The sequence below is a fragment of the Hippocampus guttulatus genome, chromosome 2 (assembly GCF_054856545.1).
Source record: "Hippocampus guttulatus isolate MCC_2025c chromosome 2, RoL_Hgut_1.0, whole genome shotgun sequence".
NCBI lineage: Eukaryota > Metazoa > Chordata > Actinopteri > Syngnathiformes > Syngnathidae > Hippocampus > Hippocampus guttulatus.
This window is the reverse complement of record NC_141262.1, coordinates 25,307,122-25,332,483: the sequence shown is the minus strand read 5'-3', so window position 1 is coordinate 25,332,483 and position 25,362 is coordinate 25,307,122. Positions and strand designations below refer to the sequence as shown.

At 46.1% G+C, this 25,362-nt stretch overlaps 3 protein-coding genes across 13 annotated transcripts; 1 reads left to right on the top strand and 2 right to left on the bottom strand.

The window, feature by feature from the left end:
* The first annotated feature begins 65 nt into the window (after nucleotides 1-65).
* LOC147209182 (uncharacterized) lies at nucleotides 66-5,885 on the top strand. The gene is made up of 10 exons (XM_086104908.1): nucleotides 66-239; nucleotides 315-493; nucleotides 1,656-1,793; nucleotides 1,874-1,991; nucleotides 2,067-2,259; nucleotides 2,885-3,026; nucleotides 3,651-3,800; nucleotides 3,871-3,917; nucleotides 4,296-4,375; nucleotides 4,438-5,885. The coding sequence occupies exons 1-10, from the start codon at nucleotides 132-134 to the stop codon at nucleotides 4,522-4,524; spliced, it is 1,242 nt and encodes a 413-aa protein (XP_085961034.1). The 5' UTR covers nucleotides 66-131; the 3' UTR covers nucleotides 4,525-5,885.
* On the bottom strand, nucleotides 5,886-15,425 carry otud4 (OTU deubiquitinase 4). 10 transcript variants are annotated; one of them, XM_086104899.1, is made up of 20 exons: nucleotides 15,100-15,424; nucleotides 14,369-14,452; nucleotides 13,187-13,237; nucleotides 13,029-13,075; nucleotides 12,881-12,953; nucleotides 12,555-12,636; nucleotides 12,230-12,408; nucleotides 12,003-12,105; nucleotides 11,865-11,929; nucleotides 11,682-11,782; nucleotides 10,920-11,017; nucleotides 10,687-10,810; nucleotides 10,497-10,626; nucleotides 10,347-10,422; nucleotides 10,101-10,268; nucleotides 9,581-10,018; nucleotides 9,461-9,501; nucleotides 8,600-8,975; nucleotides 7,726-7,775; nucleotides 5,886-6,406 (listed from the first exon to the last, which is right to left on the bottom strand). In XM_086104899.1, exons 1-20 carry the CDS (start codon nucleotides 15,211-15,213, stop codon nucleotides 6,095-6,097), a joined length of 2,712 nt encoding a protein of 903 aa, XP_085961025.1. In that variant the 5' UTR covers nucleotides 15,214-15,424; the 3' UTR covers nucleotides 5,886-6,094. The 10 variants fall into 10 exon arrangements, with proteins under 10 accessions (XP_085961025.1, XP_085961028.1, XP_085961027.1 ...); XM_086104904.1 differs by adding an exon at nucleotides 8,207-8,295 and having other exon boundaries at nucleotides 6,172-6,411; nucleotides 7,721-7,775; nucleotides 10,101-10,422; nucleotides 15,100-15,425; XM_086104905.1 differs by adding an exon at nucleotides 8,207-8,295 and having other exon boundaries at nucleotides 6,172-6,406; nucleotides 10,101-10,422; nucleotides 15,100-15,425.
* Nucleotides 15,426-16,342: 917 nt separating this feature from the next.
* Nucleotides 16,343-24,100, bottom strand: LOC147209180 (uncharacterized). Of its 2 annotated transcripts, XM_086104895.1 has the most exons (10): nucleotides 23,805-24,100; nucleotides 22,217-22,577; nucleotides 21,966-22,145; nucleotides 21,420-21,893; nucleotides 21,287-21,347; nucleotides 21,155-21,207; nucleotides 20,256-20,298; nucleotides 20,000-20,179; nucleotides 18,051-18,215; nucleotides 16,343-17,945 (listed from the first exon to the last, which is right to left on the bottom strand). In XM_086104895.1, the coding sequence occupies exons 2-10, from the start codon at nucleotides 22,431-22,433 to the stop codon at nucleotides 17,567-17,569; spliced, it is 1,752 nt and encodes a 583-aa protein (XP_085961021.1). In that variant the 5' UTR covers nucleotides 22,434-22,577; nucleotides 23,805-24,100; the 3' UTR covers nucleotides 16,343-17,566. The 2 variants fall into 2 exon arrangements, with proteins under 2 accessions (XP_085961021.1, XP_085961020.1); XM_086104894.1 differs by having other exon boundaries at nucleotides 16,343-18,215.
* Nucleotides 24,101-25,362: the final 1,262 nt, after the last annotated feature.

Genomic DNA, 25,362 nt, shown 5'->3' with positions numbered 1-25,362 from the left:
GTTCTGCTGTTAAATTACGGGGATGCGTCATTTTTCCGAAGAACAAGTCAGACTGCATATAGACGCTTGTGTTCAAAACTCATCTGTCACTTGTCATCCTGAATTGTGCGAGTCTGGTTCAGTTTTCCGTCATGCATGGGTGCTTGCTGGTCTTGATGCTGCTGGCCTGCAGCAGCCAGGCGTTTAACTACACGGGCACAGCCTTTACCTACCACGCCCTGAAGGGGTCTGACACCACGGTACGTACTCTTTGAACCATAGATCATTGCCTGCCTTCTCAATGTCAGCTGTCATCACGAGCGAATGCTCCGCAGACCGTCGTTCGCTACAAGTTGGCCTTCCAGGAGTGCGGAAACGTCACCGTGGTGGACTGTCCGCTGGACAACTGCACGATCAACGTGGTGTCCGTGAAGAGGGTGGACGAGAACAGCGGAGTGTGGTGTCAGGATGAAGTGACCGTGCATGTGGACATCCCAGATAATTTTACGCTGACGTGAGTCTTGAGAAACGCGCGAACATCTCCTTCCCCTTTGGGCTATTCGGGAGCGAGCGCTTCACAACCAGTTTTTCCTCACTGCTAATGGTGTCAGTGATGAAATGCAAACACTTTGTGACCATATTCATTTGAAATTTTCAAATATCTGTACAAAAATGTTTTTTTCAATCTCCGTAGAGGATGGTGCGATGTAAAAAAAAAAGTAAAATCAGAGGTGAAGATTTTGATAAACTAAAATCTAAGGCCAGAAAAAACAGTGACGGCAGTGATAAGGGGACCGTGAACCAGGGAACATTTAAAAACAATGACACAACTGATTGTAAATATTCTCTATCCAATCACAAAACAGTAGTGCCTTGACATTTGAGTTTAATTTGTCCCCTGACCACATTTGTAACTCAAAACACAAAGGTTTTGAAAGTAATTGGAAATATTTTCAACATGCCCGCCCAAAATACAAATATTTTTCTAGTATGTTTTTTAAGCACTCTGTAATGTTGTTCTTTTCAAAAACATACTGATAGTATTACAGTCAAACCTCGGTTTTTGAACATCTCTGTTCTCGACCAAATCATTTTTCGACCAAAAATTTCATTTTTTTTAATGCCTCGGATTACGACCGAAAATTGGTTCTCAACCAAATTGAGCGCACTTGAATGCGCCACTTGACTCCTCTTGCCTTCCTGACACGAGTAAGTGACGCATCCTCGGGTAGACAAGGAAATGACGCTTCCTCGTGTAGCTTTCCATTGTGAGCAGATGTGTTCAATAAAGATTTTTTTTTTTTTTTTTTAAAGATCATGGTTTCGGTTTTCGAACAAATCGGTTTTTCGAACAGCCTTCTGGAATGGATTATGGTCGAAAACCGAGGTATGACTGTATAATGAAAGAACGTAGAAAATAATCCATTTTTAAAATAAATTCTTTGGACGTTGTGCTGCTCCTTCTGGTATGCACATATTGACCCCTGGAGGGCAGTATAATACCCTCATGCAGTCACCAAGTAATTGAGAGTTTTGCAACAACTGTCAGTGAGGTGCAATTTTTTTTTCTCAGGGGATAAAGAATATATGCCAATTACATTAAGATAGTCGACTGAAAGGCCAATTTATGTTTTGAATGTCTGTTATTCATTTAATGTAAAAAATTGCTCTGCCAGTCTGGATGGCCTCAAGTGGATCAACGTAACCAATAATGTCACGGATGTACTGGCCGTCACACGCGCAGACGTGAGGATCAGGTCCGACACCGGCCGGCCAAATATGTCCCCCCAGACCACCATGCTTCCCGTGCTCAGGTAAGACAGGCCTGACACTGAAGTTTGGGCGCCAGGGAAACCCGCCGCCACCTTATAGGATGTTTGCATTCATCCCCAAGGATTCCGTCCAACTGCTTTTTGGGAGCGAGGCTGCCCTTCTTTGACCCCGACGGAGATGATGTGGACTGTTTCCTTTTAAACCCTGACAACAACCCGGATATTTCAGTCATCGTTGACGTGAGTGAACCACACCTACTGAAAACAACACCCTCCTCGATTACCAGCCCAGCACTGACTGCTCCTTCTTTGCAGGGTTGTGTCCTGAAATTCCTGCCGTTCTTCAACATCAACAACAACAGCAGCGCGGAGGGCACGTACGCCATGCAGGTGGTCATGGCGGACATCGCTCTCCAAGACTTGACTCTAACCGACGCCGCGGGGAACGAGAAGTTTTTCCAAAAATCTGGAACCATCAGCGAAGTTCCCGTCCAGTTTGTTCTGAAGGGTGAGAAACGTTTGGACCTGAATGACCTTTGGAACACTCCAGTCTCCAGTCACAGTTGGCAAAAGTGGGGACAGTCTGAACTGCTTAGCGTGAAAGCGCATCGGGGTTACATACTGGGGTTCTCGTTTTGTATTTTCAGAGGTGGAAGTGGGCGTGAGTAGAGCTGTCCACATACACGTTCGTGATGATTTATAATTTTTAGTTCAGTTTCTAATCTCTCCTCACTCATCCCTGACCCCCATAATAGTATGCAAGTATGAAAGTGCGAACTTGTGATGTCCATCTTAAAAAAAAAAGTAGCGTTGCTAGCATTAGCATTGGAAAAGAAGCCAAGGTTTGGTTTTCACAGCCACTACGTTGGTGGCATGGTTTAAATGTGATAAAAGTGTTAGCATAACACCACCCCGCGTGTATAACCGTTTGAAGTTTCACTCTTCGGAATGTGCAATTAACGCCAAATTAAGAAAGCGGTGAAAAATGTACCTGTCGAGCGAGAAGCCGTACTAATTCGGCGTTGCTTTTTGAATCCTCTCAGCTGCCTGAGGTCCCTTCACTCTGCATTTGAGAGGAAACGTTCTTATCGTCACCGTAACTTTTCCCTTGTTTGAATTTTCTGAATTTCCAGTGGATCCACCAGTGGAGTCGTGCGATGAGGAAGAATACCTGCCCTTGTTTTTACATCCTACGCCTAACGACGGAGATCATCGATACGCCTTTGTCAACCAGACCCTGGAGATTGACATCTACGCAACAGCGGAGAAATCGACGTAAGTGTTTCTTTGAATGAATTTACCACCACAGATACACAATCATCTCTTCCACTGTCTATTGTGCCTTGTCATTTTCCAGTTAAAAATGAGACAGTCATGACTGAATTTATTTCCTGAAGGAAAACACTCCCCGGTGGCATCACACTCTGTGTAACTGCCTTCAGCTGTCGCACGTGCTACGTATTGTATGCAGCATTTCACAATGGCTATTTAACATGACAAAGATCCATTTTTAAAAATACTTATACTCAGCAGAGACAATGATTAGTAACTAGATTCTCTTTCTCCCCCTCTCTCATTAATGTTGTACTGAAAAACTAGTGCAAATCAGAAAAAAAGATCATCAGATAAAAAAAAACACCACCTTTTGAATGTGGCTGGGTTTTTTTCCTTCTGATTTTGGATTTGCTTTTGCGTTTTTTTGTGCATTTTATAATTTGTGTTTGCAAGGACCCCCTTTTTTGTTTGTGTTATTGGGATTTGGACTTCAGGGCCACTGTAATTAGTAGTCGAGACATCTCATTGAACAGTAGATCGGTCTGTCTGTTCTTCTTATACTGTGCATACTAATCTTCAGTGGCACATATTGTGGATAACGTCTCATATCGACTTGTCTGCAAGGATCACACAACTGCTGTTCAGCGGGCCTGCCGGCGTAACGAAGACGTCATTGGGCGGCGACAACTTTGTTCTGGCCTGGACGCCGACTCCAGACGACGCCGGCCGACGTCAGGCCATCTGTTTTGTGGTTGAAGCGACAAAAAATGATACGTGCGTATTTTTGTGAAATTGATCATTTGTGCGCTTTGCATACTCACCAGTCAATTCTGCTCTCCCACAGCATATTTCAATCCGAGATGCGCTGTGTCATCGTGGCAGTGGACCACTGTGAGTCAAATCTCTTCTTGTCTTTTCTATAAATTATTTCAACACCACCAACTCGTGGCTGCGGCGGGCCGATCACCACGACTACAAAAATGCAGTGACAACAGCAGGTTTTGTAAATCAAACCATTTTGCTCTGACCAAGCAGAGGATATCATCAGAGGCAAGGTAGCTAGCGAGCAAAATTACACTGTGATTGTTTCAAGAAATGCTATTGCACGTCTTGTTGAAGTTCATGGGCCCGCACTTGTGCTGGTGAGGGTCCTGGGCAGATTAGACATGGCAACGCAGAAAGTCTGAAATCTAATTGGATAAACATGGCTCACCGCTGCCACCTATCTGCCAGGCCAACTAATGAAAGCTGCATGACTTTTGCCTTTAGTGCTTATGGTCCTGGATGCCAAATTCCTGTCCCGAAGCTTCAAAACCCTCTTCGATATCAAGAAGATCGCCTTACCGCGGGTATGCAGTCGACATTTCACATATACAGCACAACGATGCACCCATTGATTGTTGTCCTGCAGCTGAAGAAGGAGCTGGTGGATCGAGGGCTGCCCCCTGACATCACGCTGAGAGTGGTGGACTTCAAGGAGTTTAACTTTGATGATTGATTGATTGTTTAACAAAGACTCATGAAACGTGATCATTCACTCTTATCATCTCAAAGCATCTTTTTTTTTCCACTTCACATGCCTCAACAAAAACCATCATTCTGAAAATGTATTTTAGCTTTGCAATGTCACGAATGTATCAGGTGACTTTTCAGTTTTTTTGATGAAATTATATTCATTGTAAATATTTGCACAAAGTTGCACTCTGACCTTATTTCAACCATCTGAATAGTGAAGCTGGCTCTGCCGTGTTGACAGTGCCACTGTATCAGATTTAAGTTTTGATAAAGCCACAGCGGTGACATGACTTCAGTGTTTTGTTTTGTTTTTCTTTTGCTAAATAGTGAATGTAGCGTTTTTAGAAGTCAGAATCACGCAAATTGCATCCTCGTATTATTGACAACTGTAAGCAATCTGAAATAGCGGTCTTGAGCCAGCCCGATTGAAATACATGATGGTCACCTGAAATGCTGAACGCTTAACCCAGGGGTGTCCAACTTATTTTAGTCGCGGGCTCATTTGAAGTTAGGTCTTCCCTCTGTGAGCCGCTATGACAGTGAGATCACAAATATATTACTTGCACACAAGAAATGAATTGATTACTAGTTTTGAAATGAGTCAATTATAATAGTTTGTTCTATTATTTTTCAAGCGAGTGTAAACAGGGTCACAAAATTATTGCAAAATCTCAATGTTATTGATTACACGTGTCAATTTGACATTCGGGTACAGTTTTGAGCAAGTTGACACACATGATTTGCTTTCACGGGCCACATAAAATGACCTGGCGGGCCGGAACTGGCCCTGGGCCTCAAGTTTGACACCAGTGGCTTCAGCCTTTCATGCACCCTGCAACCTGATAACAAGCTGTCCCCTGGAGTAACAGCTGTCCCTGAAAGGGTTAACGTATTAATGTGTGGTGATTGCTACAGATCTGCTTTACTCATCAAACAAAGCAGTTAAAAACATTTGCGGCATTCTGCTAGCCTTGCATTTTTTTCTCCTTTTTTTTTAAAACAATCTGCGAGTCTTTTCCGCGATAGTGCGCAATACTGTGTATCTGTAAATATACTTTTTTGGGCAGGGGCGGTGTTCTGGTTGGTTCGTCGTAGTTTGAGTTACAGGTCAGGTGACTCATGGGAAAATCTGTCATTAGGTGCCTTAACGCGGAAACCATTAAGGGGTCATTAAAATCAGATCATTGCTGCACAACCGGTTGGGGCAAACAGGAAGCACCCTTCAATGAGGCCTGAAGCAATATTTGATTTCACTGTTGAATCTTTTTGCTCACGATGTCACTGTTCATTCATCAATTCTTTTCCAAAACATATATGTAAAGAAGAATAAAAATACACAATAGACTCTGTTGACTGTTTATTGCTCTCAGCCCCTGCTGAGTTGAATTTTGCCTTGGGGTAAAAAGCCCATTTGGTTACATTGGACATGAACGAGCGCTGCATGACAAATCGATTGTACTCTTTGCATTGAAAGCCATGCCGTAAAATAAAGCGCGCAATGCTGTGGATTAATGAGAAGTGACTGACTTGAAATCAACAGATTTCAACTTTGATCAGCAAGCATCATCACCACAAGCGGAACCAGCAACATCCCCGGGAGGATAAGATAAAGAGACGACAAGAGACAAGCTGCAGTTTAGACATCTTTCTTGGATCAAGTGCATCAGAAGTAGTTGCCAGTTTCTCGTCCACGCCGCCTCCTGTAGCCTCCTCGCCCGCCGGGCCGCCGTCCCCCGTAGTTTCTGCTCGGCGCTGGCCGCAAACCAGATGACTCGTCGGCCTCGTCGGTGTTGCAACCCACTGACGGGTGACGATGAGGAGGCCCCATGTGACCTCCCGCAGGGATGTGAGCCAAAGGGACTGTTCTTCCCTTCCCGAAAAAGGGAAATGTATACATTTGAACCACAAGTGAGAATTGAAACAGTGCCATCAAAAGGGAGAATGGGACAAGGGAAACGTTTAGTTAGCCAAATTTCATAATTTCCCCAAGGTTTTTTTTTTTTTTTTTAAAATACCGCGCAAGCAATAAATGTCTTGATGTTTGCTGAATTGTTTTTGCTTTGCTATATATTTCAGTTGTATTTAACGTTATAATACATTTGCATTTTGTCTTTCAACTTATATATTCAGTCAAATCATTATTTTATTCTTTTTTTTCCGACATCATGCAGGGCTTCAGAGAATTTTACAGTGGCTGATATGAAATATAAGAAGTCACCAGAGTTGCATGGTTTAAAAAAAATATATATATATATGCTTCATCCTTGTTTTGAGGAAAGTATCGAGTTTGAGAACCAGTGGGGAATCACGCGATGAGGCTAACAATTTAAATTATGCACATGATTCTTAGTGTTGAATAAATCCAAAATTAAATCAAACAGCTATAACAAAGCGGAAAAAAATTAATGAATGAATCGTGGTCCGATCAGCCGAGGGAGGGGACAATACATTAAAACGTGACAAGTCTACTCAAAAGTTGTCCTCACAATAATGTTCTCTGTGGCTCCACTGGTCTCAGCACAGAATTCTGATTAATATTACATTTGTGCAATCTGAACAAAGCAGCAAAATCCACTCATTTTTAACCAAACTCATGGGGCGGCCATTTTGCCACCTGCTGTTAAGTGAAAATGACATCACAGTTGCTCAGGGCTCTGGTAACGCCCATTCACGGCTCACCTGTTTCCTGAGTTGGGTCATGTGACGTTCGCAAGGTGAGCCGTGACTAGTCACCGCCTGAGCCCGAAGCAACTGTTCTGTCATTTTCAGCAAGTGGCAAAACAGCTATCCCAAGATGGATTAAAATAATTTAACGATGAGTCCAGTTCAGTATAACTGTGTAGCTTATGCGCTCGTCAACGTCAGCGGTCAGTCACTCCTTAGCCGCCTTATAATACAAGTGGCTTTGCTTTTAGAAACGGCTTGCCTTCCCACACCATTAACTCATTCACTCCCAAAGACGTTTTTAAACGTCTTTTCAGACTTGGTCTAGAATTGGCTGGTACTGAATGAGTTAAACCCCAAACTCAAGTTTCCTGCCCCCTCATCATTGCCACACCCCCACAAACAACCCACTTTCCCTAATAGCACCCACACCAACGCATACACAGACAAGGGAAAGAGCTTAAGACGAGACAGTGTGGGGCTTTCCCCGAAAAGAAGTGTGACAAAAGACATACAGTACCAGTGCTGGGGTGATGTCAGGCCGAGGCATCGCGTTCATGCCCTCCTCCCCTGAAGACAGACAAGAATCTTGTAACTTACAGGTTGTGTGCGTCGACACAAATTGAAAACATACCACTCCTAAAAAAAGTTACGAATATTGGGCCATGAGGTGAAACTGCAGGATAAACCTACAATGCACCAGATGCCTTCAGGCTGTATCTCACTGAACAGAAAAGGTTTGCAAATGTGTGTGCATGTAGCGAATGCTTTTTTTTCCCCGCCGGGGTTTGTTCAAGGTCGCCAAGATGTTTGCCAACAACGTCAATGGTCTCAAACACTTTATCTTGTCGCATAGAAATTTTCAACATGTTCAAAATTTGACAGCGATAAGAAAAACTGCAATCATTATTAGTGTTTGGGAACGTCTTTGCAATTGTTTGCAACATTGAACGTATCCCCCCCCACCCCGCCCCTCAAAAAATGTCATTACATGCCCATACACTTGCTGCTGAGCTTTGCCGCAGAGTCAGATAAGGTATTGACGCGTAAACTTCCGTTGGCCTTCTTGAAAACTGCCAATGAAGTTCACCTGGAAAGATTACAGTGCATTTTAGGTTCCTCCTGAGTTTTGGCCCAAAAGCAGAATGCAGTGATGCCTTGAGAGGAACTTAATTCGTTCTGTGACTACGCTGGAATCTCAAAACATCCCACCGCATTGATATGAACTGATAAACAATTAATCCGTTTTAGCCTCCCCTCAAAAAACAAAACAGCACCCTATCATTTTTGTAAACGAGAATGGTATCTCCCAAAAAACGTACGTCAGGTCACTTGTATGTCAAGGCAACACTGCAGCTCTTACTTTTTACGAGTACAGACGAGTATGTTGGTACCCATATTATATGTAAGTGCTGTGTTGGCTGGAAAAGCTTGAAGAAAGCCTCTGTGGAGAAGACTGCCGTGGGGGTCCGGCGGGTATGATGGCAACACGGCACACTGTGGACTCTGCGCGCCGGATCCTGCCGTCGGATGCCGTTGCCCCGGCGACGCTTGATACGACGGCCCGTGGGGTGTGGGCCACGTGTCGGCGTAGCCCGTAGCAGGCTCACCTGGTTGCGTGGCAACTGCCCCGGTGGAACATGCAGGCTGGAGGGGGCCATCGGGAGGGCAGTGAGGGATGTGGGGTGGGTGGATTCGGGGCTGCATGATGTGGGCCTGCTGGAGGGGGAGCAGGTACAGGTAGGGCATGTAGAAGGGCCAGGTGTATGCCTGAAACACAACAAATATCTGCATTCAAAAATTGGGCGGTGACGTAAATGGCACATTTTACAATAATGCCGTCCATTATGTTTTTGGACCCAAGCGATAAAGAGTATGTGTCAGTGGGTGGAATTTGGGTGTAGCCGTTACCTTTAATTCATTGATCGCCCTTCTTTTTTTTATTCCTTGTTTTATTAGTGGTCCTTGCACGAACCTCATGCAACGTCGAAAGCGTCTACTTTGGCGGCAATTTGTCAGTATTCCTGAAAATTAATAATTGTTCGATAATGTCAAATCTTGTGTTTATTGACAAAAAGATTCGTTGGGTAAGGTGCTCGTTCATACTTGATTGACATGTGTGAGGTCACACCGATTTGTGCTCGCATGCGAGTCAATACGATTGCGGAGGTGGTTTGTTTCGAATAATTGAAAAAACGTTATGAACATGGTTTCCCGATTGTGTGCATGTTACATGCACGGTCTTGGTGCTTTACCTTCACACCCAAGTTGAAGAAAAACCTCAGGACGTCGATATCTGCGGAAGCAAAATCATCAGTCAGCGGAGTAGACTGGATGACATGACGGACTGCAACACCTAACTTGACATTCCTCACCCTGGGGGAGGTCTTCTCCTGAACTGTGGAGAGAAAATTCGGGAGTTGGGAGCACATTGCCGTTCTCTCCCTGAGGGAACCCAGGGTATAGGGGGTCCTGGTAGAGGTGGTGTACGAGGATGCCTCCGGGAAGGGTCGGGAGGTGTCCAAGTGGGAGAGGAGCAGCGGCCAACAGCTGGGGGGAGCCGGAGGAGGGAACGGGCAAGGCCTCGTGAGCTGGTAAATTCACACTGGGATTCTGGAGCGTTGGGTTGATGAGGGGAGAAGATGTAGGCTCCAACTGGACTTGGTTCTGGCTGTGTGGAGGATCCCAAGCTTTGCCGCCGACATCGGCCACCTGATCCTTCAATTCTTGAGCGGACCTTTGATCCATAGTTGCATCACCCTGGTTGTGGAGCACCGACACACTCTGAGCATCTCCAGCATCTGGATATTTAACTGGAAAGACATCAGAGAACTCTCATTTTGGGTACTACCCGTTTTGGGTAGGGGTCTATCCCGATTGTATAAATAATCTTACTTGACCTCTGAGCTGAAAGTTGGAGGGCATCTGTGACTTGAGGATGAGGAAGCACCGGTGATGGAGACGAGGAGTTCGGGTACACTGGAGGACCGGGTGAGGACAAATGGGGGCTGAAGGCCCTCGCAGCCCCTGGAGACGGCGCGATGGGAGCTATGAACGTAGGAGCTGGAACGCAAGCAGGTGCAGGGGAGGGACTTTTTGAGGATGGGACAGCGGCGCCCATCGAAGGAGACGCATCAGTACTTTGAAGAGGTCCAGTGGCACGCTTCCGTCTTTCCCAAGCAGAGGGAGAGAGTGTCTCAACATCTTCATGTGGACTCTGAAGAAGACAGATCTCATTCTTCCCTGAAAAAAAACGTAATGCAAAGAACGACGGACGCACGGATTGCTAACCCCAAGGGCCGGAAAGCTGAGCTCATCCCTGAGATGGAGCTCCACCAGCGCCACATTCTTCAGCGCCTCCTCTTTGGCCAAACGTTCCTCCTCAGTCAGACCAAAAGACAAAGTGTCAGGTGCACTCCTCCTGAAGAACAGCACCGACTTGGTACAATCCCCGGAGCAAATGAAGAATTTTCACATTTACCTGTGCCGTCTCGGCTCCTCATGCGGAAGCCGCGACTTCTTCGGGCGCGCACGTCCTCTTGGGCTCGAAGCAGACCCTCTGGGTATAGAGGAGGACTTGTGTCCAGACTTGCCCCAAGGCCCCTCTGGAAGACAAAAGCAAGCCTCTCCCTTGACACAGACATCACATCACAAGGAAAGGCCCCTTTTTCAACAGTCTCATCTGTCATTTGACATTATCGAACATGCCAATACCTTGCTGTCCATTGCCAATTCTCCCCTCGCGACGGACAGCAGCACTCCATCCTGGGCTCTCTGACGTCACAGGTCGCAGGCTCCACATAGGAACACGTCTGCCGTCGGACATGTGCAGCAGTTAGCGTGTCTACAGTGGCGCCTTGAGATACGAGTGACCTCGGCATGCCAATTTTGAGGAAAAGCAAGTAGTGGTGCAGCTGATCATCATTGCAATGCCTGACGAATTTCTGTTAAGCTTAATGCTAACAAACTATAAACAGGCTCAAGAGGAGCATCGGTGTTGTGGTGTAACAACCCTTTAAGCAACGGATATTTGGACACAAACGGCAGAGTAACAACACGTGATGTCAGAAAACCCCCCCAAAAAACTCAGGTATACATTTTGCTGTGTACATCAAAATGGCTATATATTTAGATTCGGAAAGTTCACTCGCACACCCGTGCGTGCACTATTCTTGAGTGTGTGTGTGTATCTGTTCGGACTCTGCTCCCAGTCATTTCTGTGGCACTCCGTTTTTTTAACTTGGAGTAGATCACCCAGAAAAGTTTGAACGTATTTCAGGCTCATCGTCAAATTTCACCCGAAAGCCAAATTTCTCTAACTTTTTGTGAGTAGTGCATTTAAAATAGATTGAAAAAAAACCCTCAATAAATAAAATATTGGGTGGTCCATGGTGCATGACATCATCGTGAACATAAAAGTGAATTACTCCCATGCATTGAAACAACATTTGTAATTTGCATTTATGTGTAACTCACAGTTGGCCTTCCTCTTCCGTGTAGACCCTCACCAGACCATCACCGGGCGGGACTTCCTCAATAGTTGCATTGTAGCTCTGTTCACTTTCATCCAGCCACACCTACAATAATTGAACGGCGATTTGTCTGTGCGGACATTGAAAAAGGAAAAATGTAACATCTTCCAAAGTCAGCGTGCCGGACCTGACATTGTTGGCCCACAGTGTACTGCATCCCCGCAGCCATGCAATAATCCCGCTTTAGTTGCGCTGAAAGACATTCCATTTTCTTAGCGTATGTCGATTTCAACGGGAGGGAAAAAAAATTGGACCGATGCCGTACCCTTCTTGGACTTGTGCCATACGTCATACGCAACATTTCGGTACAGACTCTCACTCAGTGACCGGCGCACACTTTCTGGCAAAACAAGGCCGCTGCCCCGCCCCTGGATTCACACAATGTGCATTGTGAGATTTATACTCTCTACAGACAAAATATTAGGTGACATTAAATTCAGGTCAATCCCAACATTTCACCCAAAAGCCCAATCTCCCGAACTTTTGTGTCACCCTTGTCCGGCTGCTGTTGCTCCTGAACGAGTTGCCGGTGTCCGAGTCGTCGCTGCTGACGCACGGCGCCATGTTGTCGTCACTCAGCCGCTCGCCAGCTCGGCCGCTCGACTGATGGGAAGCCACGGTCTGCCGGCTCACCTGGAAGACGTCGGCGTACAGCAGCTCGTACAAAATGGCTGCCGCGCAAACACATTACGAATCACACGGGCTTGACGAATCGTTCGCTGGACCGTTTTCCGGTGAGGACAAAGTGCGTACTAGTGCATCCGTGAAATTAGCTCAAACGGCTTTCCATAGCACATGGACTAGATCTGGGACTCACACTGGCAGAGCGCAGCGTTCTTTATACGGCTGATGGGATAAACGCTGTCGTAGTGATTCCCGTTTAGAAAAGACAGCTGGACCTGTGGAGATGGGGGAGGGGGGGGGAGTCAATTCCAGGCACACAGCACTACAACATCTTTTGTATATGCAGGGTATAAACAGAGTACGTGTTGCGGTAGGTGGCAGAAAGTGTGTGTCCTGATCGTGAGAAAAAAAAAATGCTGCAATTTGTGGAGTGAATGGCAAATGACATGTATAAGAGCGAACGACGTTCAACTCGAGGTCACGCATAGTTATTGTGGTGAGCTGGTATGTGGCACAAACCTTCTCCTTGAACTTGTTGCCTGTGATATCCACTGGAGATTTGCCAAGCTCTTGAAAGATCACAAAGTCTCTCCTATGCACACGGGCAACAATCACTAAAAGTTTGAATCATCTCAAAACTGGAGCAGACATACAAACTTGTGCTTACTTGAACATGATGGCCAGCGCGTTCATCTCCACCTCGCCTGCCCACTGCTGCAAAAAAAAAATAAATAAATAAATAAGACTGTTAGCATTAACTGAGACCAAAAAAACACCCAATCAGGTGTTCAACTTTGCTGCGTTGCGATTACGAGGAAGTCTCACTTGCGGGTCCTGAAGCCGCTGCAGGTACGCTTCAAAATCGCCTTCAATAAACTTCACAAACACAACATTAAAAAGTTCCAGAGACGACGCAAGTACTTCAAGTCAAGTCTATGGTTACGAACTAAAGCATGTGCCAAAGTTTGGGTACACCCAGGGTGAAGAGTATGTTCAGTTGTGCCAACAGTTATCAGGGAGTGCTTTATGCCGTTATTTTTGTCATTTCAACATTATACCGCTGATTTTTAATTAACAACAGAATTTATTGTTTTGTACAGTGACCTCAAGTCTAATTGAATTCAACCTTTACAAGTCCCACATATTTTTTAATTGGAGGTACTAATCAGAATAACTACTTGCAAGTGCAATACAGTTTAACCGAATAATTAAGCATAGTATAAATGCTAAAAAAAAAGAAAATGTCTGTCATGCTGCTGTATTTTAATGTTGCCATGGTGGTACTTTGAAAGTTCCGCTGTTTTTTGAGGTGGGTATGTGGTATAAGAAGTTTTAGAACCACAGATGACTTAATAGCAAATAGGAGTCATGTGTTGTGCACAAACACATGTAGCCAATGGAAGCACACCGCACAAAAAAAAAATTTGCATCAGCACCTTCATCCACAAGTTCCTTGGATTTCATGAACACGTGAAATACACAAAAAACATCAACGCATCGCAGAAAAGGCCAAAACAGAGCAAAAGACACAAAATGCAACTCAACAGTATCTTTGAGCACAGCGCCATCTAATGGAGAGGATGAATCATTGCCGGCCCCAATGAAAAAAGAAATAACACAACTCAGCGCACAGCTCAAGACAATCAAGCAGCACAGCAGGCAGGTTCACAAATAGCAGCGTCCTTCACGTCACTTACATAGCCAAAAAGAGATTTAAAAAAAACTAGTCAAAAAGGAAATAAAGTTTCAACAAGCAGCAGCAAACAAGATTGATCATGACTTGTATATTGGCAAGACAAAGTGACATATAAGAAACTTTTAGGTTGGCTTTGAAAAGCAACGTTTTTAATGTGCTGTTAAGTGTATAGTGTGCCCAAACCTCTGCACATGCTCAAGTTGCTTTTGGGGTAAATGTGTCAAAGCAACACCTGACTAATCTAAATAATTTTGCTGCAAGGGACTCTTAGCACCATCAAGGCGTTTCGCAGAAACTTAACATGCACTCACTGCCTCATAGATCTCTCTGTGCTGCCTCAGGAAGCGAATACACTGGGCCCGAACTTGTGCGTGAATACTTTGGCAGTGAAGAACCTGAAACGAGAGCATACAGGAAAGTGGTACAATAAGGGCATTTTCTTTGTATTTCGGGAAGAACGTTGAACTGCTCTGCTTGTAAACGGTTTGCAATACAGGGAGTGTCAGAAAAGTTCCAGGAATTGACTTTTAGTTATTCCACACAGCACTTGCGCACACCTGCTCTTTGAGAATACTGTACACAAGTCAGGTGAGTCTTTTCTCGACTGGTTTAAAACTAATTACACTAAGATATGCAAAGTGTGAAGATAATGACAAGATTTGAGAGAGTGGAGGTGATGCCAGGGAACGTTCCCAAGCCCTCAGAGATTTTTTTTGGTGGTGGTGGTGGGGGGGGGGGGGGGGTGATAAATGACCAAAAATATTAATATTCCAGTTAAACTGAGACAAGAGCTCACGACTGGAGGTGAAAAAAAGGACTGCGTCTCATTCTTCAAACAGGAGTTTGTGTAATTGGGGGGGGGGGGGGGGGTTGCGTCACCGTAGCAACATGCTACAAGACAGAGGGCTTCGTAAATGGTATAAGCTACATTTTGTCTGACAAGTCACACGAAAAAAAAGATTAAGTATGAGCAATATATGCGCTACTTGGTGGCAGTTGATGGCGTCACGCGAGCCACAATACAGAAAGATTTTGTTTGTACCTGTTCGGCCACGGCACGAAACAAGCACGACCCGTCCTTGGCGACGCGTTTCCGATGAAGTCCGACGGTGGCCAAGTAGTCGTCCATGAGCGCCTCTTCCTCGTTCGCTCGCATGTTGCCAGCGCGGTGAATGCTAACTCAGGCTACCGCTGCTATTTTCAGCAACTTGAAACGCACTAAAGACGAGCACTCGCCATCGACCAAACTACAAGGTGACGCGTGCATATGACGGGGTTCACTTTTGTTTTCCAGAAAGGGCCGCTCTTCCTTCTGAGCTTGCGCGTTAGCAAGGAAGTCGTGAAAGCGAAAGTAACTTTCAGTTTTCTTTTGACGGGCGCTCCTTACCATCAAGGTAGCATTTAAAAAGCGTCCTACTTCCGGGTTATGGCCACACATTTCCCGCCAAACGCACAACGCGGAAGTCATTCAGCCAATCAGCACGCGATGATGACAACTTCATCGATGCATTGATTGGCTCTCTGAACTGAATGATTGCTTCATTTAAAAACATGTAATAATAGAGTGGGCGGCGCGGTGCTCGACCAGTTAGCTCATCCGCCTAACAGTGCAGAGGTGGAGGGTACAGATCTCCGACTCCGTGCGTGTGTGGGTTTTCTCCCACATTCCAAAAACATGCATGGTAGGTTAATGGAACACCCGAAATTGTCCCTCGGTGTGAGTGTGAGCGCGAATGTTTGTTTGGCTCTGTGTGCCATGCGATTGTCTGGCAACCAATTAAAAAAAAAAGAACGGAATAATTGTCATGTCTTTTAATTTTGATTTAATAGTGGCATTCAATGTAGCCCTAATGGTCAGAAATGGTCCCTCCTAACCTTGTGATAGTAACTGCCACATGATGGTGGTATTCAGAGGGTGAACGAATCACTTCAATCCCTACTGAAGGCCCAGGTACCAAATGAACTGCTTTCTTGCCCCTCTTCCTGTGCTTCCTCACATCCTCCTTCTCCTTTCATTTAGTGAAATCTAATAATGACCTGTTTGTAAGCTCCCTCGGTGACAACAGGCCAGGTAACCCTGGCAACCAGAAGGGGGGTGGAGGTGGGGCAGTGCCCATGGCGATTGACACTACCCACTCATTCGTGTGTGTGTGCGCAGTGAAGAGTGTGACCTTCATAGGTCTGACTTATTTATTAATTTGCTGCCTCGACAGTCATACTCTTGGATGACGATCGTGATCATGCTGAGGCAGAAAAGAAACCGTGGTGAAACAAAGAAGGAGGTGTTCCTGTCCTGAAATGAGACTTTATTGATCAAGCGGAAGCAAAGAGGATTCAGCAGAGGACACCACCACGACCCTCTCCGGGATCCATCCACATTTCAAGCATGGGACTGACTGTCTGCTGCTTCTGCTGAATCCGTGAGCTCATTTGTAACAAGACAATCGACAGTCGCTGGTCAAACTGTACTGTAAACAATCTTGGAATGCAATATATATTTATAATATTTTAAAAAAAACATTTCTTCTAATGATTTGTCTTTTTTTAATTTTTTGCATCCAACAAGCCAACAAAGTGCACATGGGTTGCTTTATACAACAGAAAGATCAGCAAGAGCATCTTTGTCCTTCAGAACCTCCATCGACACAACTGCCACACAAAAGCAAACCAAGAAAAGTAACACATAGAAAAGGAAACTTTTTTTAAAAGACAAAACATAGTGCAGCTGTGATTTAGAGCTGGTTTGGCAAAAAAAAAAAAAGGAAAAAAAAAGATAAAGATTCTGATACATTTTCATGCAGTTCATATGGGCAATAATCACTCTAATTAGGGATGCACCAATAGCAGTTTTTCCCCCCAGATTGATTGAGGGTACTGCCAATAATGCACATAACATAGGTTTCATTCAAACATCTGTAACCCATTTTGAGACATTTTAACATTTTTTTTCTTCAAGACCGCCTCTTAGCAGAGTTTGTCCTCCATATTGCAGGGCATAATCGGCAGTCGGTAAGTGTTGTGATCCATGTGAGACACACATGGATCCTACTCCACCTGCCCGGAAGTTACATACGGCTGATGGTAGTATCCGAATATTTTTTATAAATCCAGACAAACAGTACCAAGATTGGTATTGGTGCATCCTTAAGCATAGCATGAATTGCTCATGACCATTAGCTGTGGCTATGAAAATTTTATTTTGAAGGTGCGAATGACTTCAAGGAAATATTTACAGTTTCGGTTCACTGATACTCATTGTCTCATCATTCTCGTAAATTCACAGAAAAGCTTGGACGGAGCTGGCTGTTTCTGAAGGACAACACATACCTAGTAGTAATAATTCAAGACAATCATAAGAAAAGGAGTCGAGTAAGAGTTAGCGCTCAAATGATTGGCGAAAAGCAGACGACGTTGAGCGCGTCAGTTTTTGACATTCTTAAACGTGGCAGCGGGAGCTTTACATCCATCGAAGGAGACATGAGAAAAAGATGGAGGACGAGGGAAGACATTCACAAAGACGTCAGGCCTAGGTAGCCAAGGAAAGAATGTTTGTTGGAGGAGGAGCAGGATGAGGGGAGAGAGGACGGGGCCGCACCGGAGTGAGGCTTCAGCGAGAGGAGAGTCGTGATGGGCACAAGAGGAGACAAATCCCTCCACCCTGCTAGCTCACACTGCGAGGCTTGAAGAGGAAGATGAGGAGATGACGAAGATGAGGAGGGCACGCTGGTGTGCAGTCGCCGAATGTGTTTGCTGGGATTGTCTCCGTGCACGTAGGAGCGGTGCGTGTGCACGTTGCCGGGGGAGTGCGCGGCGCTCGACGCGGCCACGGTTGCGTGCGCTCCGTGCTTGACCTTGCAGTGCAGACGCAGGCTGTCCCGCCGCTTGGCGCTATATGGGCAAAGGTGGCAGGTGAAGGGCCGCTCGCCGGTGTGCACGCGCACGTGTTCCACCAGCTTGTTGGCGGTGCGCGTCAGGTGGCCGCAGCGCTCGCACCGGTACTGGTTGCCTTGGCGATGACCCTGGAAGTGAACCAGCAGCTCTGGTTGCCCAGGAAACGACCTCTGGCAGATGCGGCAGCGATGCTCTGAGGGGCTCGTCTCTGGCAGGGTTGCCGTGGCAACTGTAGGTGCGCTGCCGGCGGGAAGGGTGGGGGGGCATCTGGCGGGGGTGGAGGTGAAGTGCGGTGGTTAGCGCACCCACGATCGTTGCTGCAATAGCACTTCTCTTGCTAGCGTTAGCAACTTTTTGCTCCTAAAACGCACTTAGCAGTAAATTTAGTTCCAGATGGTTTAAACATGTTTGGAAACTTTGAGCAAGTTTTGAAGTGATCCAAATGCTAAAAGACCAAACTAGATCAAGGTTGGACAATTTAAATGCTGGAGGGGGCGCGGGGGGGGGCACAATTTTTCAAGGCTCCTGGCAGGAGCCACATAGGACCGCACACCCGCTAACAAGACAAAATCCATCCATCCATCCATTTTCCGAACCGCTTGATCCTCACTAGGGTCGCGGGGGGTGCTGGAGCCTATCCCAGCCATCTCCGGGCAGTAGGCGGGGGACACCCTGAATCAGTTGCCAGCCAATCGCAGGGCACACAGAGACGAACAACCATCCACGCCCACACTCACACCTAGGGACAATTTAGAGCGTCCAATCAGCCTGACATGCATGTTTTTTTGGTATGTGGGAGGAAACCGGAGCACCCGGAGAAAACCCACGCAGGCCCGGGGAGAACATGCAAACTCCACACAGGGAGGCCGGAGCTGGAATCGAACCCGGAACCTCTGCACTGTGGAGCCGACGTGCTAACCACTCGACTACCGGGCCGCCACAAGACAAAATGCTATTTCAAATATTGACAAAGTATGCGCTCTTAATATATTTCATTTTTGATAAGACATTTTTCAATGCATGTAGAAAAGATCCAATAAGCTAACTCAACAATAAAGAGTCTGAAACAAACAACAATAACCCACATACTGTATTTTTTTTTCTTTACAAAGGGCTCCCTTGCAAACGTACTTCTGACGGACGGCACAAAACTGCTGGACTAAAACAAATAAATAAATAAACCCACATGAGGTGAGAGAGCTCTTTTTTTCCCCTCTAAATAATCAACTTACTCCAAATATTTAATTTAATTAAGGTACTTGGTTTGTCCTTCATATCCAAATCCTCAAAAAATAAGGCTGGCTCCCGTTGTAATACATGGTAGTATAAGACCAAGTGTAAGTGCAGTGAAGACATGTCTGTGGTGGTAACTGGTTATAATACAACTTAAAACTACACTCGACTCCTGCTTAATTGCAGTTCGGCACCTGTAGATTCACACATTTGCTGCTTATTTGTTTTTTATTTTTTGGGGTGAAAGGGGCACTACACCCTCAAGTGGTCGTCAGTCAGTTGCAGGGCACATTAAATAAATAAATAAGGGGCACCTCCACCCCCCACCCCAGCTATTTTTTTAAATTAATCAAAGGGCCACCCAGAGTGTTGCGGGCGCCAGTTTCCCATCCTTGAACTAGCTCATAAACAAACTAATCTAAATTAACACGTTTCAATTTTTTTTTGTTGCCAATATGGCCAGTCAATTTTAATAATATTACTGTGTAATCTACATAATGCTCTAATTAAAATAGAACAAAACCCTTTTTTTTTTCAAGAATAGGTTATATGTGCCACCATTTGACTAAGCACGATATTCTGATTCATATTGCATAAGACCGAATTGATCAGTTTTCATCCATTCGAGGGGGTGCAACAATGGGCAATATCGCCCTCTGCTGTCGACAGCAGGAGTGGGGGCACATACAGTAAAAACATTGTTGCAAAAATAAAATGTGGGGTGAAGACCTACTTTAATCATATAATTTAGCAACTTCTAGCAACAAATGGCCCTTCCTTGAGCAAGATCCCCAAAAGAAGCGACGGTCGCGTCACACCTGGTGGCTCCGCCTAGCACGTGCTTGTCGGCGTGCGCCCTCATGGCCGCTTCCTGATTGGTGGCGTGGTCGCAGACGCAGCAGCGCAGTGAGAAGGATCCGCGCTCCTGCTGCCGATGCTCCGTCATATGAGCCCGGAAAAGGAGGCGCCCGTCGGTCTCGAAGCCGCACACGTGACACCTGAGCGCAAGGAGCAAGGTCCTTTGTATCCATGGCAACGGCAAACCAAGCTTTTCAGTGGATGAGACCAACTCACCTGTAGAAGAAGCTCACACTTCCTCGTGGGCTGCTTGGATTGCCTGCAGGAGACAAAAGCAACACACATCTTTTATGTTTTGTGTTCAGTTATACTATTTTTGTTGTTTTATGTTATGTGGTTGGTAAAGCGCTCTGATACAGCTGCAGCTGTTGTGAAACCGCTATATAAATAAAAATCTAGTGTACTTTATTGTACATATTATATTAGCTCAAACTGTCGTGGCAAGCAAAACAATGAGGGCAGTACCTGCTTAGGAGCCCCATGGCTATTTTTTTGCTTTTATTTTCGGGCAAAATTTTCAGATACCTGTGTATATTTGACCACAAACAGTACATCCTCACATGGAGACAGACAATATAGCAATACTCACCGGAATATGTTCCTTTTGATCTGCAAGATACAACTAATATTATTGCAATTTCGTGAGTCACGTACAGTAGTTGTGAAAATCTTTGTCTCCATTGTCTGATACTGCCCCTGGTGGCCAAATAGTTTATTTCTTTACAGTCACTTCAATTACTGTATGTTTTAATAAAGTCTAATATTAAAGAGTGCTATTTTCCTTATTTAAAAAAAACACATGACAATTTTTTGTTGGGCTCAAACATATTAAAATTAACTCCCATTCATATGAATATTATGAGAAACAAGCATTGTCATGGAATGAACCAAAAGCTTTTTTCAAGGCCTTGAAAAAGGTCTTGTACTTGACTGACATAGTATTTAGTGCATTGTATTCAATATTCAGATTTTTGTACATTTTATTATTCTGTAAAAAAAAAAAGAAAAAAAGATAAACCATTTGATTTGTTGCCCAACATGCTATTTTGCAGTTGCAAATTTTTGCAACCACCAAAAAAAGGTTTACACATCAGAACTGTGTATGTGTTGCATACCATACGCAGGCTCCGAGGGGCAGGACCAGGCCGGTTCCGCCTTCAGGACTGGGCTACATGCGACACAAAGACATGGACACACTGCTTCGAATGCTGCATAAGAAGAAGAAGAAGAAGGGAGCAGACACGGACCTACGCCTGGTGGGGGGGTTGGTCCTCAGTGCCGGCACACTGGTGGATTTAGCGACCCGCTCTGGATGGAGAGCAAAAGCAGAACATGAACATGACAGCTGACATGACAAAAGTAAACCATGTTGTGTGCTACCTGAGAGCTGGTGAAGCAACGTGGATGCCAGGTTGACAGACATGTCCTGCCACAGCGCCGCCCGCAGGCACTGCTCTGCTATTTTGGCTCCGGAACACAACTGGTCTCCGAAGAACTGCCGGTCCTCCATCGCGACGCCCGAGAACAACCGGGGTTGGGTCTCTTCATCCATTTTCTCACTGAGAAGAATTTGCTCGGCCAAGGTGGCCACCGAGCTCTCCTCCTCCTCCACTTTGACAGCAAGCGGAACATTCGGAACATCACCGTCGAGATGGGGATCGGCCGGCTCCTCCGCCTCGACGTGTTCTTTTTTGACGGCCAAAAGACGGTGACCTCCATCGCTAGAAGAAGACGGGCCTTGCACGTCTCTTATTGGTCCGTCACGGGAGACACCTGACATGCTCTGCATGTCGATTTCCATGGAGGCCTCTTCCTCCTTGACCTTCACGTGGGGCTGGGTCAGGAACTGACTCTCTGCCATGAAAAACATTTGCTTATGTTCTCGCTGTCAAATGGATGGATCAACACAGATGCACACACACAAACCTGCCAGTCTCCTCAGCAAGTCCGAAGCCAGCGTGTCAGTGGTGGCATCACCCTCAGGTGTGTGCGTGAGCGAGGGTGGATCGGGACTGGCCCCGGGGCCATCGGGGGAAAGAGCAAGACCCGGTTCCTCCTGCTGCCCACCTCGACTCCCAGGGAGCATCTGGGACTTCTGGGTGGCCTCTGAAGTCACACACAAAAAGACATCAGACAGGCACTATGTGTGCTCGTGTGTGTGTGTGATTTTAAAGTACCTGACAGCCTAATGAGAAGGTCAGATGCCATCTTGGTGTTGACATCAGGGCTGAAGAGAGAGGTCGCTGCCAGGAAGGGGCTCAAACCCGCTGTGCACGACTCCGACCTGCAGTCAGTGTGCACGTGGTCCTGCCGACGAGCTGCCTGTGTGTGTCGTTGGGCCACGTCCGGAGGAGGAGGAGGAGGAGGCTGTAACGCACTCGACCCACGCTTCATTTCCCAGCGATGAGGAAGGGAGTCACACTCAGAAGAGAGGCGAGCGATACGAGAGGAGGGATGCTAAAATAAGACGTGAAGGTTCTTGGCCACTTGGTGGAGACGAGAGCATGATGAAAATCTACTCCTTTGACTGTTTCTGACCTGTGAGCGAAGGATGAATGCCAAGCGAGGCAGAAGACGGAAGGTGGATGACGAGCATGACAAGAAACAAAACATGATCAAAGTGAAACCCCTAATCCGGCAATCATTGAATGGATATGACCCGATAAGTGTCATAATCACATCGCCATGGTAACAGGCTGCAGCATCTCCTGCCCTGACCTTATTTGCAACAATCAATTCTGATTATGGGTGGGTAAAAAATATCGATTATTCAACGCATGGCAGTAATAACTCCTTTAGTTATCCATCCATGCATCCTTCAATTTTCAAATCTCCTTATTCTCACAAGGGTCACACACGGACTTGATGGATCATATCTGAGCTGTCTTCGGGCAGTAGGCAGTTTACACCCAGAACTGGTCGCCAGCCAATCCCAATGAATCAAAATCAAAGCATTTTAATTATTCTCAAATCACAACCTAAACCATCAAAATCAATTAGTGAGGTTCTTCACAATATCCAGCCCTAATTCAAAAGTCAGTAACAAGCTGCAGGGCCCAAAACATTGCTCTGTTATATAATTTTTTATATAAACAAAAATATCCAATGTTCCACCCATGTCAATCGAAATTGGCAAAATAAATAAATAAAGGATGAGAAATAATCTCCAAGTGCAATCGTAATACAGTCAAATTGTTGGAAACTATTGATATGTAAATCATAAGCTAACACTAATTCGGTCCACTCTGACACCAGTGGAACCGGTTCACTCCAACCTCTCAACTCGACATTGGTGCTTCACGGGAGTCCGTAAATGACCGTGACCCCCTTTCTTCCACCCCTCCCTGTTCGGTACCAGTCGCACGGAAGGTGTCCGAACCCTCCGGACGGAGCGGGAGTTCCCGCCGGTGCTCCTCGCTGTTCCCCTTTCCCTTTCCCCGGTCGCAACATGGCTGACACGCCGAGTCACAAAGTCACTTCCCGGCGTGGGAGGACGGGCGCGCCAATTCGGTACCGAGGAAGCGGCAAATTTGTTCCGTTTCAGCTGGTACCAGGAAGGAGGGCAGGTGTCAAGAGCCCAGTCGCCTCCCCCCTCACCCCCTCCTCCTCTCCATCACGCCCCTGCAACATGGCTGAACGGAACTCGACCTCACGAGACCTCCGAAGTCCTCCACTCGGGACATTTCGCGTCGACAACCCGCCCCGGGACGACCAGACGACGCCTTGCCGTCGCCCCCACTTCTCCGCTCACCCTCTGAGACTTACCGGTACCGGGAGGGCAGGTGGCGGCGGTGGTTGAGATGGTGCAGTCCAGGGCAGAGCCTATATATAGACCACACATCTTACTGGCGGTGAATTCTCTCCTTTTTTTGCCCCCTTCTTGCGTCGACCTCCGGCCTTTCTCCGCCACTTTCCAACAGTGCCAGTTGAGGTAAGGGGGGGGGGGGGGCGAGGGGAGAAGTGAGGCGAAAACCGCGCGGAGACGTCTTGTTCCAGGCCGAGAGGAGGATGACGGGTCGGTCACTGAGCAGGGCAGATGGAGGTTTCCGCCTCCTTTTCTCTCTCTCTCTCTCGTCTCTTCCACGCGTGAGCGTGCGCGCGCGCGAGAGGGACGCAGTGGGTCCGTCCACGCGCCAAGCTCACGCGGGCACACGCAAGGTGAACACTTGTCCGTTTGAACAGAGCAGCACAGCACGGTCCACACTTCTCAAGAGTCCACAAGCACCAGTCACAACCCAAAATAGATCTGATTCTGCTTTTACATTTGAAAGCATCTCCATTATTTTCCGTCGTTACCGTGTCAAACTGGGACCCTCTTTTTCACCAACCTAAGCGAAAAAAAAGTCAAAGGGTAAAGTTACGTAAAGAGGGAATCTATTTGTTGTGTAGTCAAGTTAGGAAGATGGTTATTGTCTGTCTTTTGTACGTTTTTATTTTTACATGAGTAGTTGGATTCAATAAACATAAACCATATTCTAAGTGTACATACACAGTGTTGCCCCAAGAGTCATCTGGCTGTAACTGGGAAATATTTTGTGGCCTTTTCTTCGGGGGAGCACTGCGACAAGAAAAGGGTGTCAGGAGTGTGAGTACTTTTACCATCTCTGCTGTAATGGGATAAAAATTGAAGTTTGGCCTGATACGTTACAGCCAATCTTGCCCAAAATCTGCATCATAGTACAGTATAAAACTTGAAACTTGTAATGCCCGGACACAAAATTTGGTCGACTATTCTTGCTTTAGAATTTCATGTCAATGACATGTAGCATTCAAGCACATCTACTGCTGCATGTCCGTTCTGAACCTCTAGATGGAGACAAACAGCAGTAAAGGAACACACACGCACCCATCAAAGTGAACAAAGTGCGAGATGGCAGCACCATCAGTTTCGCTACTTTAATTTTACAGCATCGTCGCTACAATTTAACCAATGTTGAATTCAAGGTTGGCCGTAACAGGGGCTTCTAACCTCTCCTGTCATCTGTCCATATTGCAGGTTAAAGTATCCACGACACCCCTTCAACCAAGAAAGAACCCGAGATTTGAAGTAATGTCTTTCATGTGGTCTACTTCTGATCAAAGGTCAGAGTGATTTTAGGCTCCAAACTGTGTCGGATGACGTGGGCCGGACCCCATCGTTGAAACACCGAATCAGACGGATTGGATGAGATAATTTCCTGGCACCCTTTATGATCTCACAAGGCACACTAACGTGGTTAGGAATCACAACACTACAACCCAGCAAGTGGCACAGGATTGGACTTTGTTTCATTTAGAGGCGAGGAGGAGGGGGTTGCCTCTGTTCAAATGCTCAGGAGATCCT